At 34.5% G+C, this 16,572-nt stretch overlaps 1 protein-coding gene across 13 annotated transcripts in view; it reads right to left on the bottom strand.

Annotated features, from left to right (window-relative positions):
- The window catches only part of AKAP9 (A-kinase anchoring protein 9), a 145,547-nt gene that overhangs the window by 87,927 nt on the left and 41,048 nt on the right, over nucleotides 1-16,572 (bottom strand). For all 13 annotated transcript variants that reach the window (XM_027102407.1, XM_027102410.1, XM_027102405.1 and 10 more), the window contains 5 exons: nucleotides 11,853-14,231; nucleotides 8,639-8,852; nucleotides 6,137-6,216; nucleotides 2,844-2,988; nucleotides 2,031-2,116 (listed from right to left, as the gene is read on the bottom strand). In XM_027102407.1, coding sequence (XP_026958208.1) covers nucleotides 2,031-2,116; nucleotides 2,844-2,988; nucleotides 6,137-6,216; nucleotides 8,639-8,852; nucleotides 11,853-14,231 — 2,904 coding nt within the window. The remainder of the gene's footprint in view (nucleotides 1-2,030; nucleotides 2,117-2,843; nucleotides 2,989-6,136; nucleotides 6,217-8,638; nucleotides 8,853-11,852; nucleotides 14,232-16,572) is intronic.

Here is a 16,572-nt window from a genome sequence, read left to right as displayed (position 1 = left end):
CCTAGAAAGGCCCCAGGCTCAGAGAGAGGTCAACGACAGGTAGAGATCAGAAAACAAATATATTGACCTTTAACTAATCACAGTATAGCCCTTTCTGCTGATTCAGCCAGGAAGAAGCCTGGTGGCAGGTAAAAGTTTTTCTCAAAACAAACTGAAAGAAGTGTCTGGGGAGAACTAAGGAGGCAAGTGTGGGTGTTTGTGTTCCAGAGTAGCCTCCCACATTCAGGCACTGGGGAAGGGAGGTTTGCGTCTCACCAAAGGAAACTGTTACCCACTCACTGTCCTGAAAGGAAAGAGGCAAAATGACAAACATCACTGTAGTGACTTGCTTACTGTAACCCCTCCTACACTATTTAATAGTTTCAACTATGTACTGCCATAAGGAAAACCAACATATTTTTGAAAGAATACAAGGATGGAAGGTAAGAAAGCAGAAAGAAAATTTGATAATTAAGAATTCACTGGTAACTTTCACCAAAGAAAGTTTAGTGAAGTATAAGTTTGGAGCTTGTTTACAGTGGGTAGAAGAGAGAGCAAGACAGGAAGAGATGGGAAACTATGACTACAGTCTATTCATTCCTTCAAAGAATATGACAATGAAGTTGAACGAAAACCACAAAGGGAGATATTAGATTCAAGGAAGACCGGTTATGTTCTAAATAGTGGAGACAAGAGGAATATGCAAGGGGCAAGAAAGACAGAAATAAGAAACACAGACAAAGAGGCTGAAAGCACAGAAGGGAGGGAAGAAACAGGTTATCAATCTTAGAGGAGACAGAAGGTGATGTTAACAAAAGGACAGGAAATAAAATAACCTTGGTTATAAAAAGGGATAACTTCTTCTGAGACAGAGGAAAACAGAGTATTTTCAGATTTAAAGAAATACATATGGTCTAGAGGTAGCAAGATGAGATAATTTATAACTGATAGCTCCCATACTCACAGAAAAATGAGAAATAAGGCCATCTGCAAAGAAAAAAGGGGAGTAGAAATGGAATGTATGACTCGAGGGAAGTTATAACATTAGGTAGCATCCACTGAGGGGACTATGAGAGAATAAATGACAACATAAAAGAATTGTCACGTGATCCTGAGGGTCCAGATGCAGTCAGAGACCATGATTATGCAGTGTCACCAAACCACATCACCATCTAATTTTCTTAGCAGCCCTCAGAAACCCAAGTATGAGTGAAGAAGAAGGGTTCTCAGAGGCAGGATAAGGGCAGCAGAAAAACAAGAAATCTAGACTACTAAGGGTACTGGTAAGAAAACGGTATGATGATTCTGAATAGGGTTCAATATCTAGCTATGAATGGAAGGAGAAAGAAAACTAGTAATTGTAGAGAAATGTGGAATTAAAGAAGGGCTTTGAATCTATCCACCATCCACCTGTCCTCCTACATAGTTATCTGTAAGATACTGGGATAGGTTTATAGATTTTAGGAAAGGCTGGATAAGGTTGTGCTTTAATTGCACAGAAAGAGGAAGAGAGAGGGAAAGGAGAAAGGGGGTAAAATAGAATGGGAAAAAGAAGGAGGGGAAGAGAAAGAGGAAGAACTAATACACGTCATTTTTCTGATGTAGTTAATAAATTATATGATGCCATCTATACTCTCTTAGTTTTCTATGTGCACATTTCTAAAACAACTACTTGAAAGAAATTTTATATAACACACCATGTGAAACCAGCTATATTCTAAACAACTAATCACATTTTTCTCTAAAACAGACTCACTGCTTTAAAAAATGTTATATGTAAAATTAAATGCAACTGTTTCACAAAGTTTACAATTTGACATTTTATATACATTTTAACTTTATCATGACTTCAAAAACTCTCTAAAGGGGTAAAGAGTATTCAAATTGCAGAAATTCCTTCAGCTCACTGATACTATATATATATGTCACTTTTCCCTAATTTTCTTTTCATGTTCACTTATTTTAGAAATTTTTGGTTGATGAAATAGATTACAAAATAGCAGGTAATACAATAAATGCAAACATCATAATACATTTTCCATTTTACAGACCTTACTTAATCGTGACTGAAGTACCAAGAGTTTGTTGTATTCTTCTGTTACTTTGTTGAGAAGAGTTTGCACATTTTCCTGAAAATCTAAATGATAAACAATTATAATAATTTCACTCTACAATAAAAGTCTGCTTCTTTCAATAAGTATTATTCATCAATTCATAACTTCAGAAAATTGCCTGCTAGAAGTAAAATTCATAGATTTAGTAACAAACAATTAAAACCTCAATAATGTGGAACACCTGCTACAAAGATTAATTTGACAATTTCACATTAAAATACATTAATTTCTTTTGGCATTCATTAATTTGTACATATTTGTTCATTCTTCATACAAATGGACAGGGGTATGAAACATTTTATCTGTGAAGGAATATCAAAAAAATTAATTGAGGTTATAATTTGTAAAAATGAAATATAGGATTCCTATTAAGAAAGATAACTGAATGTCTTATTCTTTAAAAAAAAAATAAAACCCCGACAGACTTATTCAATAAAATACCACAACTTTTAAAGGTTTGGATCTATGGTATAAAATTAAGAATTATAGTGAGGAAAAGATGGAAGTAGAGGAACAGAGGATAAAGAGACAAGGAAACTTGTAGACAGTTTTGGTTCTCTTTTTATCACAATTACTGCATTGTAAAACTAAAAATGTACATTAAAGATTTAAGATTTCATGAACCTGAAAAAACAAGATGTTAAGATAACTCAAATTGGCTAAGTGATAAAATCGTGAATTAACAGAGAAAGTTTATCAATTCATTTAAGAAAATTACTCTGTTCAATAATGTGGTAAAGCCTTTATTACCTTGAACTTCATATTTATAATCTTGCAATTCTAGTTCTTGATTTTCAGAAGTGTGAACACCGGAAGTCTCTTTCTCTTTCTCTTCTACGTTTACTTCACATTTTAAAGCAGAAGTATAATGTTCACCAAGGACACTGCAAAAAGTCTGTTGACAACAAAATTAGGTATTTTTATGAAATTAAAATTTTGATTTCTGCCACTAAAGATCATTAAACACTATTTTTCTATATGCAAAAGACAGTCAAAATGGCACAGAAAAATCAGTAAGAAAACACTCTTCTGTATACCAAATCAATCTGCAAAAGAAATAACCAAGTCTAAATCTTTCTCTCTCCACACATAGAATGTGAAATTCTTCTTACACCAGGAAAATATTGATAGTCTTCATTATCTACAGTATATATCAAATATATCTATCAAATTATAACTTTTTGCTTCTTCCTCATAATGAATATATCTTGTACTTTAATCTACCACTTTCTGGCTTGGATCCTATTCTGATGTTATCTCTATAAGGTCAACTACCCTTGTGAAAAACACCAAAAGATGAGGACAGAAGTTCAAAAAGTAGTCTATAAATTCTATAGAAATTACAATATATGAAGTAGGAGATCACATACATAGACTTTAACATAAGAGAATACTATTCTGTGGTTTACACATGGAAAAAAAAATATTTGACACATCATTCTGGTTTTTCTCCTGAGCAACAGATAATTTTATCATCACTTACAAATAACATACGCCACATAATCATCTGATAAGCCCTCTAAATAAGTTTCACCTGTGCCCCTCATGCAACTGGAAATAACAATCAACAACTCCTAGACTTAACCAATTTGTTTATTGTTGCTATTTCTTGAGATTTGCCTAAAAGTTAAACTATACTATTAATAATTGACTTGATTAAATTTTCAACAGTCCCTAAGGCAGAATTTTATCATAAATTGATAAATTGATTCAGGTTGGTAGAAACCTGATCATCCAATTTACAGGTGAGGCAACAGACCCAGAAAGATGAAGTAACTAGTCCATAGTAACATCAATGATTAGTGACAAAACCAGGTTTCACGATGAACTCCAGGGGACCTCTCCATTACAAGCTGATTCATATTTCAACTTCAGATTAGGGGGTCAAGTAAAACCATTAATAGAAGAAAAGAAAATATAAAGTCAGCTTATAAATAAACTACTGTGACTTGGGCCCTCTTTCCATATTTACAGACTATCAACAATGGATATGAAAGGACAATCAATGTCTGAACCCTTCGGCAGAGGTGGAGGCTGAATGAATGTGGTTATTTCTGACTTTCTTTTGCTTTTTTGAATACTGTTTTTGAACTATTCTGTAGGTAATAAGAATCAGTAAGGGAGCTTTACCTTCCCAACTAATACCATCCTCCTCCCTCTTCGATTCACAAATACACAGGCTAGGACGGAGATCTGTGACAAGCCTAGGCATGTATTTTAAATTTTGAACTATTTCAAATATGCAGAAAAAATAGTTCATCTTATTACCTAGCTGTAACAAATACTAACATTTTGTCATATTATATCCATATTTTTAAAAAGAAATAGAACATTACATACAGATTTGAAGATTTCTGAATTAAGTACTGCTTACCTATTTCATTCACCTGTCTCTCTGCCCAGAGGTGATTACTCTAACATGCATGTTTTTATACTTTTTCTTTTGAGATTTGCTGATATTAGTACACCTAGCAAACACTGCAATATGGTGTTCCACTGTACAGATATAACACAATTTGTTTATTCATTTGCCTGTAGATAAAAATCTGAGTTGTTTCTAATTTTCGACTTAACATAGACATTCTTACAATGTACATATCTGGTTGTGCACAAATGTGAGCCTAAGTAGAAGTAAATGCCTGGGCTGTGTGATGTACATATCTTCAACAATATATCTTGCCAATCTGCTTCTCAAGGTAGTACACTCCCACCAGCAGTGTAGAAGCGCTCCTATTTCTTCTTCACAAATATATCTTCACAAATATAATTATACTTGGCATAATTAGTTTTTAGATTTGGCAATCTACAGTGTGAAATCTTATCTTACTAGTCTTGTGCAAGATCCCCAGGTAAGTCATCAAATCACTCAACCACCAAAGTGGGCACGGGTAGGAGATAGACCTGCTTAAGGCTCTATTGGTCTGTTTTTTTAAATTAGGCATAACTTTTGTGTATTCTACTGCTGAGATAATTTACCTAGATTTCTTTTGTTTCGAACTGATTATCAGGAAAACATTTTTTTTCTTTTTTTTTTTTTTTGCGGTACGCGGGCCTCTCACTGTTGTGGCCTCTCCTGTTGCGGAGCACAGGCTCCGGACATGCAGGCTCAGCAGCCATTGCTCACGGGCCTAGCCGCTCCGCTGCATGCGGGATCTTCCCGGACCAGGGGTCAAACCCGTGTCCCCTGCATCGGCAGGCGGACGCTCAACCACTGCGCCACCAGGGAAGCCCCAGGAAAACATTTAAATGCTCATTTTAAACTTAAAAACTCAGCAATATTTTCTAAATACAGTTCCGAGGTAAGACAGTAGGGAAAACTAACTCAGATGATTCTGCCTATCAAATTTGTAGTAACTTAAAATTTAGCGTTTCTTGTCTGAAAGTACTTTAAAAAAATATATATCTTTATTGGAGTATAATTGCTTCACACTGTTGTGTTAGTTTCTGTTGTACAACAAAGCGAATCAGCTATAACATATACATGTATCCCCATATCCCCTCCCTCTTGAGCCTCCCTCCCACCCTCCCTATCCCACCCCTCTAGGTCATCACAAAGCACCGAGCTGATCTCCCTGTGCTATGCAGCAGCTTCCCACTAGCCCATCCATTTTACATTTGTAGTGTATATATGTCAGTGCTACTCTCTCACTGAGTCCCAGCTTCCCCTTCCCTGTGTCCTCAAGTCCGTTCTCTACATCTGCGTCTTTATTCCTACCCTGCCACCAAGTTCATCAGTAATGTTTTTTTAGATTCCATATATGTGCATTAGCATACGGTATTTGTTTTTCTCTTTCTGACTTACTTCACTCTGTATGACACTCTAAGTCCATCCACCTCATTACAAATAACTCAATTTTGTTTCTTTTTATGGCTGGGTAATATTCCACTGTACATATGTGCCATATCTTCTTTATCCATTCATCTGTCGATGGACACTTAGGTTGCTTCCATGTCCTGGATATTGTAAATAGTGCTGCAATGAACACTGTGGTTCATGTATCTTTTTGAATTATGGTAAAAGTACTTTTTAACTAATACCTTACCTGTGTAAAATGAGAACATTCTTCAGACACTGCCCTGTGAAGTTTTCCAATGAGCATTTGTAAAGGCTTCACTTCATCACCTAATAGAATAGATATTGCATTAAAATGTTCAGTTTACATACTTAGAAACTATTTTCATATTAAATCTATGTCAACTGGAAGCTTCGTGGCAATAAGATTAGTTTTAAATTCTTTATTTCTTTCAATGTTATTTTGTGCTGCTCAGTGTTAACCAGCTAAGATAATCTGCAGGATTTTCAATTTATATCCCACAAAATGGTACAAAGAAGTGACTTACAATTTTTGTTTACTACAACCCAATACTAGAAATACATCATACAGCATAACCTATTACATATATACATCCATATAAAACTGAAACAAAAATTTCACAAATCAACATTTACTCTTTCTACATGCTATGCACGCCAATGTGTTCTGTTCTACTTTATCACTGGACTGGCTTCATCGCCCATTAACGGACTCATTAATTAACTTGTAGTCTGAAACACTACAGATTCTATCTGAAGAGGATACCAATACAAACAATATATGCTTAAAATCTTATTCAACTGACAAAGAACTGCTGAAGTGAAAAAGTACAGTATTCTTATTTAAGCCACACTTTAAATTCTACTCTGTTCAACAAAACAATGCCAAACGTTATGAGCCACCTCACTCCCAAAGGCAGATCTGTCCAGAGTGGGGGCCTAAAGATACCTTGAACAGAGGAAGTTTAATTTAATTAATTAAATAAGTATTAAAGATAAAAGTTAACTGCAACTAGTCTTCCACTTACGGTTCCTTAAATATTGCTCCTTACACAGTACCAGCTTAGTCTTTGGCTCACTCTACAGTCTCCCAGGGCATCTCATTCTTGTCCTTGGCCTCAAATGATCTTTTGATTTACAAATCTTTATCTTGTGCCTAATCCTCCCTCTTAGGTTTCAGCTTTCTATTTTCAACTGCCTAATAGATATCTCTCTTTTTTTAATTAATTAATTAATTTATTTGTGGGTTTTTTTTAAAAAACATCTTTATTGGAGTATAATTGCTTTACAACGTTGTGTTAGTTTCTGCTGTACAACAAAGTGAATCAGCTATACGTATACATGTATCCCCATATCTCCTCCCTCTTGCGTCTCCCTCCCAGCCCTCTAGGTGGTCACAAAGCACCGAGATGATCGCCCTGTGCCATGCGGCTGCTTCCCACTAGCTACATATTTTACATTTGGTAGTGTATATGTGTCCATGCCACTCTCTCACTTCATCCCAGCTTACCCTTACCCCTCCCCATGTCCTCAAGTCCATTCTCTACATCTGCGTCATTATTCTTGTCCTGCCCCTTAGATATCTCTTTTTCAAAGTCAACAGGTATTTTTAACTCAATGTTCCAAGCTTAATTTACTATTTTTTCCACAAATCTGGTCCTTATCCTCCTCATGACTGGAGTCGCCCTCATTCCAACTACTCAAGCTAGAAACTTAGGGATCATTCTCAACTCCTTCCCCTTTTACATTTAATATTAACTGCAGACTACAGCCTACCTCTTTTTTTTTTTTAAACATCTTTATTGGGGTATAATTGCTTTACAATGGTGTATTAGTTTCTGCTTTAGAACAAAGTGAATCAGTTATACATATACATATGTTCCCATATCTCTTCCCTCTTGCGTCTCCCTCCCTCCCACCCTCCCTATCCCACCCCTCCAGGCAGTCACAAAGCACTGAGCTGATATCCAGCCTACCTCTTTAACTCTTAAACTTTCCTTCCTTCTCCAATTCCCAATGACATTTTAGTTCAACATCTTAATGTTAACAGAATTACTGCCAAAGTTGCTTAACTGGTCTTCCCATCACTTATCAACTCCCCCAATTTGCCTCAATGCTGTCATCTTAAAAATCTTACGATGTTACTCCCACTATTGAAAATCCTGCATTAGGTCTTATCACCATTGGCATAAAGAGTAAAAATGCTTCACTTAGGGTATATGAAGTCTTTTCTTACCAAGCTCCTGCCAATCTTTCCATCTTTATCCCTCAGTACTTTTTCACACACCTTGAATTCTCAACTCTGCAAAATGGATGCAGTCTCTCATATCTCTACATTTAAAACTCAAGAGCTTTTGCTAAAATTCCAACCTCCCTACTCCTGCCTACTGCCTCACTCTTCCAGGAAGTACTAGACTTTTCTCCTCTCTCCTTCCATTCTTTCTGTTCATTCTTCTAGTATAGAAATTTTCCTATTGTTTTCTAAGAGTTTATTTTATATTGCTTTCCCACAGGATTGCTGACATCTTGGGGAAAATAACTCAGTGATTTTTAGATTTCTCAAGCACGTAAACGAGTATCCTATGATTATATGAACAAATGAGTCCAGGACTGGAATACCCAGTCATGTTCCTCTATGGGGTCTAAGTCAAGAACAGAATCATGGAGTGGTGGGCTCTAAGTGATACTTATTTGTTTCATAATACTTATAATTTTGTTAGAAATCATTTACCTGTTTCTTGTGTTTTTATATTCTGTAGCTCTAGCTGGTGTATTTTCTGAAGTTCCTTGATCTTATCCTCTTGAGCAGAAATAAGCTCCTGCTTAAGACTGCAAAGAGCTTTATCTTTTTCCTTTTTCATATATTCACGAACCTGATCCACATGAGTTGAATAAACCAGAGAGAGGCAAATACGTTGAGCTTCCATCTGTAGCCTTAAATCATTCTTAAAGTAAATTAATGTGTAGGTTAGAATATTTTTAAATGACAAATCAAGTAATTTAACTTTTTTTTGCATATACTGATTACAAGGGAGGAAATACATGAAATTATAGTTTAAAATTTCATGTAAGAGAAGTGATGTCTAATTTAAATTTTTTCTCACTTATTCTGTTGCACTGACCTACCTATCTTTTTTCAAGGAAAATAGCACAATATTTTCATTACTTCAACTTCACAGTAAATTTTGATATTTGGTATAGCTAGGATGGCCTGATCTTTCATTTTTGTTCAAAAATAACATTTTAAAACAAGTATAGAAAAATGCAAATAATAATGTAATAAACACTATGTACACACATCCCAAATTAACAAATACAATTATTTTATCTTTTTTTTTCATTTCTCTCCTCCCTACATATTTTTTTGGTTTAGAAAGAAAACATAGATAAAATTTAATCTACTATGTTCTCATTCCTCCTTCTCCAGAGGCCATCATTATCATAAATTTGATCATAAATTTGCTGCAAGTACAGTTCATTTCTTATACTCTCACTTCTCAATCCATCTATAAACAATGCATTATATTTTGTTTTTAAGAATTTACATAAATGGTGCAAAATGGTATTTATTTTGGAAATTACTCTTCTCATTCAATATACTTCTAAGATCTATCCATGGAGATACAGATGAATTTAACTGTGGTATTATATATATGAATATAGCACAATTTGTCCATTTCCTTTTTGGAGATCAACTGGATTATTTCTAAATTTTTTGATGTTTCAAAAAATGCTGCAATAAATTCATATACATATGCCCTGTATAAATATGCTAGTGTTTCTCTAATGTAGTGGCTCTCAAACTTTAGCACACATCAAAATCACCTGGAGTGCTTATTAAAACAGATTGCTGGGCCCCTCTCCCAGAGCGTCTAGCTCAGGAGGTCTGGTGTGGGCCCCAGAATTTGAATTTTAACCTGTTTTCAAGTGATGCTGATGCTGCTGGTCAGGGACTACACTGAGTGCCACCTAGAAATGTAAATGCTGCATCACAGACTATGTATATTAACTGCATTAGATTTTAACACATTTTTATAATTATACCAATTTACACTGATATTTAACAGTGTAGGTGAATACTCATCTCCCCACATTCTCATCACACTTTTTATTGTGAAACTTATTTTGCCAATCTGACAGGTATAAAATGCTATTTTATTGTTATATCAATTTATAATGTTGAAGTATCTTTTCATGTTTATGAGCCAATTAGTTTAGTCCCAAGAGTAGAAGTATTTTTGTGGCTTCAGCATTATTTCTAAGCATATTTAGATTGCTCTTAGGTGTTATTATGTAAGTTGTTGCTCAATTTCTTCCGTGAGCTTCCTTCCACAGACACACACCTCACTCCTCTCCCCATCACTAAGGGGGTTTGTCTTGGTAGTGATGAGTGGGGCAGGGACAGCTTATGGGTTTGCCTCTGTTTACTTTATGGAAGTTAATGTCAAGGAGATGGTATCTGAATGTCACTGAAAATGTCTTTAGTTAGAAAAAATAAAATTCTTACTGAGAAGATTTGACCATTTTGATGGCTTCAAATTTAGGTCCTCCCCCAGTAATGTTTTTTAAAAAAATTTAAATGATCTCCGGCATTTTTAGAAGTGATTACATTAAAACCAATTAACTTAACCAATTAACTTACTTAACCAATTAACTTAACAAAGCATTAATAGTTATGCAGTTAGAACATCTTAACTCTATTTAGGTTATTAAAATGTAAAATATCCTAATATCTGATATAAGATCACAAATGTGAGTACATTTATTAGAAGTAAAAAGAAAAAACTTTCCAGTGGCTTCCTACTGTATACAGAATAAAATCTCAACTTCTTACGCAGTCTGTAAGGCTCTACAAGATCTGGTCTTTTGCTTCTTCAAACTCTTTTTCTTCCACTCTCCTTCCCTCAAACTCAACTAAATACGTCTTTATTCTGTTCCTCAAACTCATCTCTGTCATTGCAATTGCTCTAACTTCCATGTGGTAGACTCCTCGCTGCCATTCAGATGGCAGCTCAGATGTTAATTCCTCCTAGACACCTTTCCTGACCACCCTATTTAATGCTGCCACCACCACTACCCACCATTCTCTATCACATTATCTGTTTTATTTTCCTTATAAAACATCACTTTTCTTAACTATTCTACTTGTTTCCTCATTTACTGCCTGCCTCCCTCACTAGAATATATGCTCTTTGAGAGCAGGAACCTTCTTTCTCTTGTTCACCACTATTCCTACCTGGCAAGAGACTCAATAAATACTTGTTATAGAAATGAAGAAACACATAAAGCTCTAGTTAGCACCATTATACAAGATGTCCAGTGGAATTTTCATGTCATTTCTATTTTCAGTATCCAGCAAATATAAATCATCAGGAGTGACCTAGTATTACTCATTATATGCACTGTTTAACTGTATTTAGAATTAATACATTTCCCCCCCCACTTCAGGTAAAACGAGACTCTGAGAAAATGCTAGGATTTAAACCAAGATTTTTTTCTCAGGGAAATATAGTTTCATAACTACTGAACAACTATACAGAGCACTAAAAAGTCTGAGAGTTAATTTTCAGTTGTGGAACCTTGAAAACACCAATACAAAATGAGACTGAAACCAATCTTTGGGATTGCAACAAAATATTACAAAATAACTTTTCTAAAGCTCAGACTCTTGTGATTTAAACTCTTGCCTTTTCAAAGAAAATGTGTTCTATGTTCTATTTCCTGAGCAGATTAACTAAAAGATTAACTAAAAGAGCAGCAACAACGTTTAAGGCAACAATGTTTAAGAATTAAAAAGATAAAAGAAATGATAAATGATAGGCTTAAGTGAGAATTACATTACAGGGTTTACTTTCATTCTCTTGTAAGGTTAATTTATGTTTTATGACGATGAAAACTTTTAGTATGAAATGTACGCTGTAGCATATACATGTAAGTAAACATACCTGTTCTGATTTAAGTACACTGAGCTCCTGCTGAAGTTTATCATTTTCACCTGGTTCAGTTGTCCCAAGTGATGATTCATTTGTCACTGACGGCAAGTGATCAAAAAACCATTCTTGCTTGTTTTCTTTTCCAAGAGTCATATTTTCAATAGGAATTTCATTTAACTCCATTATTTTTGATTCTTCACCAAAGTCTTTACTTATTTTAGGAACACACCCTCCAGAATCCCTGCTTGTCAAAACTCCATCTTTTAAAGAGCTTAAATGGACAGCACATACATTTACATCTTCTGTCATATTATGGTTAATTATGATTTCTAGCTCTCTACATCTCAATAAAACTTGCTCTTTTTCTTGCTTTAAAGATTTAACTTCTTCCCTTAGAAAACTAATCTCGCTATGTTTCTGTTTTAATTGTTCAGAAAGATCAGACAGTCTCTCTGACAGTTCTAATTTTTCTCGCTTGGTTACCTCAAGCTTTTCCATAAGTTCTGTTGTATCTTTCTCAACAACCTCACCAATTTCCAATGGTTCTGCTGTAAAAGTTTTGTCATCATCAAAGACTGAACTTTTTATTTTCACTATAGTTGGGTTTATTCTTTGCAAATGATGAAGCTCTTCACTAAGTGCTTTAAGCTTACTTTTATATTCAACTTCTTGTTTATTTTTACTGTCTTCTAAATCGGTTTTTACCTTGAGAAGGCAAGCATAATCCTCCTGTAACTCTTGATAATTAACTTCAAAATTTTTTTCAGCAAATGAAAAAGTGTTCCTTTGCTTTTCAATCTCTTCAGTTAGCTGAATACATTGTTTTTTGAGGTTCTCATTTTCCTCTGTAAGTATTTCTATTTCTTTTTGCCAGCTACAGTCTTTGGATCTGTACTTAATGGAGTCTATGAAAATTAATCTTTCTTCTTGGTTAACAGGAGTATATATTTGCCACATGTCTTCAAGGGCCTTCTTTTCATCTTTAAGAATGCTATTCTCTGCTTCAAGTTGTGCAAGTTTTTCTTGAAGGTCATCCTCTTTTTCCTTCATTTGTTTCTCCAATAATTCAGTTTTAAGTTGTAATTCTTGAACTTCTTGTTCAAGTGTACCCTTTTCCTTTTCTTCTTGTCTGAGTATTTCAATTTCTTTTTGAAGTTCATTGATATGAAGGGTCATTTCTTCTGATTTTGAATTCACAAGGGATTGCTGTAAATCTTTCAGCTTTGAAATTTCCAAAATTAACTGGTTCTGCTTAGTTATCAAATTGTCTTTTTCAAACTGCATGGTTTCTATCTTTTGACTCATTTCATTCTGTAAGCCATCTATCTGCTGTTTATAGTGAATGCCTAAGTTATCTTTAAGCTTTTCAATATTTATTTGATGTTCAATTTCCAAATCTTCCTTCAGTTTGGAAAGTTCTTCTTCATGACTAAACAGGAGCTGTGTCCTCAGCCTCTCTAACTCAGCTTCTTGTGATTCAGCCATTCTGTCTAATACAGCATTTTTTTCTCTTTCTAACATTTCAAGCTTTATCTTATAATGTGTAACTTCTGCTTCATGTTTTAATTCTAGTTCCTTCCTGGATTCAGATGCAGAAATAATCTCCGCTTTCAAATCTTTCACTGTACTAAGGGACTTGTGTGCTTCATTGAGTTTACTTTCTTGTTCAGCTATAGTCTGTCTAGCCCTCTGAATTTGGTCCCTTGAAAAGCTCAATTCTTCAAAAAGGTCTTCAAGCTGTCTCTGTAGAACAGACTTTTCTCCTGAAATTACTCCTAGTTCTTCCTTGAGTTTTTCCTTTTGAGAGTTATTATCTTGCAATTTTATATTCAGTTCATTTATTGCCATATTCATTAACTTTATTTGATCTTCATTAACTGTAATATTTGGACACGATCTTAAAGCATTCTCCATTTCTCCCTTATGTTGTGTTTTAAGTTCATCTATCTGTGACATGTGTTGTTTTATTAATTCTTGTTTCATCTGTACTATCTGCTGCCCATACATCTCATCCAGCTCTGCCCGGAGTTGTTCTAACTTTCTTTGTGTTTCTTGTTCCATTCTTTGTAGAATATCAGTTTCAAATTGACTATCTTTATGATTTTTCTTCTGAAGTTCTTCAACTGTCCCCATTAATTGTTTTATTTCCTCAGAACACTGTCTTTCCTTTTGCTTGGAATTAGTCAGCTCTAATTTCATATTTTTTATCTCTTGGTTCTTTTGTACAACCTGTTCTTGTAATTCTTCCAGTAATTTATCAGCAGTTGTGACTTTATCCTTTAGCTCAAGAGTTTTTTTTTCTTCTTCTATTATTTTTGTATTTAATTCTTCAATGACTGCTTCCTTTTCCTGTATTTCTTTATTTGAGCTTTCTACTTTTTTATCCTGTTCCTTTATAAAGAAAAAATGAAAATATAAAAATGGCATTTTTAGTTCCTGGTTACTTATACCCCTTAACCCCATTACCAAACGACTGACAGAAGACTGCTTTTTACATTATCCTACAAAAAGTAGCTGCTGAGCCTGCCCCTTAATTTTTCTTACGTCAGTGAGACACAGGACTTGTGTAGTCAATACTATCTATGAGCAGTGTTGGCCTTCTTGGTGGGAAGAAATTTTTCTTACATTGCTATGACTGAATTTTTTAGTTTAAAAATTCAGTGGGATTAAAATGTGTCTAAACCATTATACGTTCTTCTTTCTTATTAACTGATTAACATTCTATGTATTTAGTATTTGCAATAGCTAGAGCACTACATACTCTTTACATTTCCAGAAGATAGTCCTAAAAATATATCAGAGTTCCTCCCATATAGTATTTTAGTGACCTGAAGGTTTGGTGGGCAAGTGTTATGAAAAGAGTAAAACAACAAACACAGGTTCCTGTAAGTCAGCCTTAACTTCACTCCTGGGGTAAATGAATTAAAAGTTCAGGGATATGCCATGCTTAAGTGGTTGAATCGCAAGTGATATGCAAGACAATTATACATTTATGGCATATCAATTTGATTCTAGATTTTTGGTGTGAATAGAAATTTGAAAGCAAGACAGATTTTTCCCCCCACTTCTGATTTGGGACTCTTATTTTGGAACTGTGGATAAATCAAAACCCAGAACATATGCCGAGGTATGTCCCTATGTCCCTAATCATTCACAGAAGTGTTAGAGCATAAGGGAGTCGAGTAGAAGCCCTGGAGACCAAGTTTTGTCTCCGTTACTTAGTTGCCTGAGTAGTTAAGGGCTGTAGTCACAAGGACCAAAAAAAAAGTAAAATCCACAGAACAGAACAGAATATATGTAAAGTAATTAAAATCACCTTCAGGAGACAAAAGTCCAAGGCCAAGAGGACTTAAAGGCACCTCAAATGAATGTATTAACATACCTAAAAAAAAGAATGACAGGGCCTAGGAAAAAAGAAAGCCTCAGAGAGAAATATTGGCAGTCCCCATTTAAGTACAGTTCAGAAAAGAGAATCAAGGTACCATGAGACTTTGAGAATTCTAATCCCTCTGGGAAAACCATACCAAATGTAGAAAGCAAGGTAGGGGTCAATTGTAAACAGAATTAAGAATTTCAGTCCAAAGGCATGACCATTCCTACTGTGAGATGGATATATGAGGTTATCACAGCCTAATGCCACTGAACATTTGATTCCTCTAACATCCCTTGATCTCATGCTCACTTGAGCAAAATCCTATCAGTTTTCGTCTTGGTATCACATATCCCATCAATGTCACCATATGTTACTAGCAAGTACTAAGCCTTCAGACTTTAATTTCTGGACTAAAATATGACATTTAAATCAGTTTAATCTCTTTAAATCTTGGTGTTTTCACCTGTAAAATAAAGATATTATTTTCTCTATCTCACAGAATATGTTTGAATCTAAAATAAATATATTAAGGTATTAATTCTCATTGTGTGACATACACACATAATATATTTATATACTAGAAAAAAATCTGTAAGGCATTTGGAGTCTCTAAGAAAGTAAAATCAGTTCATGGCAGTCAACTTCAGTTAAACTGTTAAGTAATTAGTCTTGTTAATGTTGTTATAAAATCTTTAATATTTATTTATATATCCTGGTTTTTCATGGGGGGAACCCTCATAAAATAAAAAGTATCAATTCAAAACTGTCCAACACTTGATATTACTGCAAACAACAATTCTTCATTCAATTATTAAATAGTACAAATTCATGGTTCACTTTTCTTACTACCATTTATTCCACAGTACATGGTTTTAAACCACTTATATGGTGTTGCAAAAAAAAGATAGCTCTGTGGTTAAGGATACAATCCCTCTATTTTTTGGAAACAGACCTGAGAGAGTAAGGAATAATATAGTTCCTGCCTGTGATGACTGTACCATGGGAAGTTCAGAGGATTAGGACAGTAAGAATGAACCTGGAACAGTTAATGCAGTTGCCTCAGAAACCAAGACAGTTCCAACTATCATCCGAATGCCCTAGTCCTTCAGTTGCTTTAATGGAACTACTACCCAGGGATTCATTCAAAGAGAAAAAAAGGAAAAAATATGTATGTAATGAAAAAGGGACCGATAACAAAAGTATTCTTGTTAACATTCAAATAAACAAAGGTTATTCCCCCTACAAAAATGAATTACTTGAATTTTAAATAATCTCAAATTATACTGCCTACTGAATACAATATAATAAGTACGATAAAACCCGACTGCCCAGGCTCTTCTAACCTAGGCCTAGACTGAC

The sequence above is a fragment of the Aethalodelphis obliquidens genome, unplaced genomic scaffold, assembly GCF_003676395.1.
Source record: "Aethalodelphis obliquidens isolate GAN/ISIS:26980383/991018 unplaced genomic scaffold, ASM367639v1 scaffold5, whole genome shotgun sequence".
NCBI lineage: Eukaryota > Metazoa > Chordata > Mammalia > Artiodactyla > Delphinidae > Aethalodelphis > Aethalodelphis obliquidens.
Note: the sequence above shows the minus strand (reverse complement) of the source record. Positions and strands in the feature narration are given on the sequence as shown.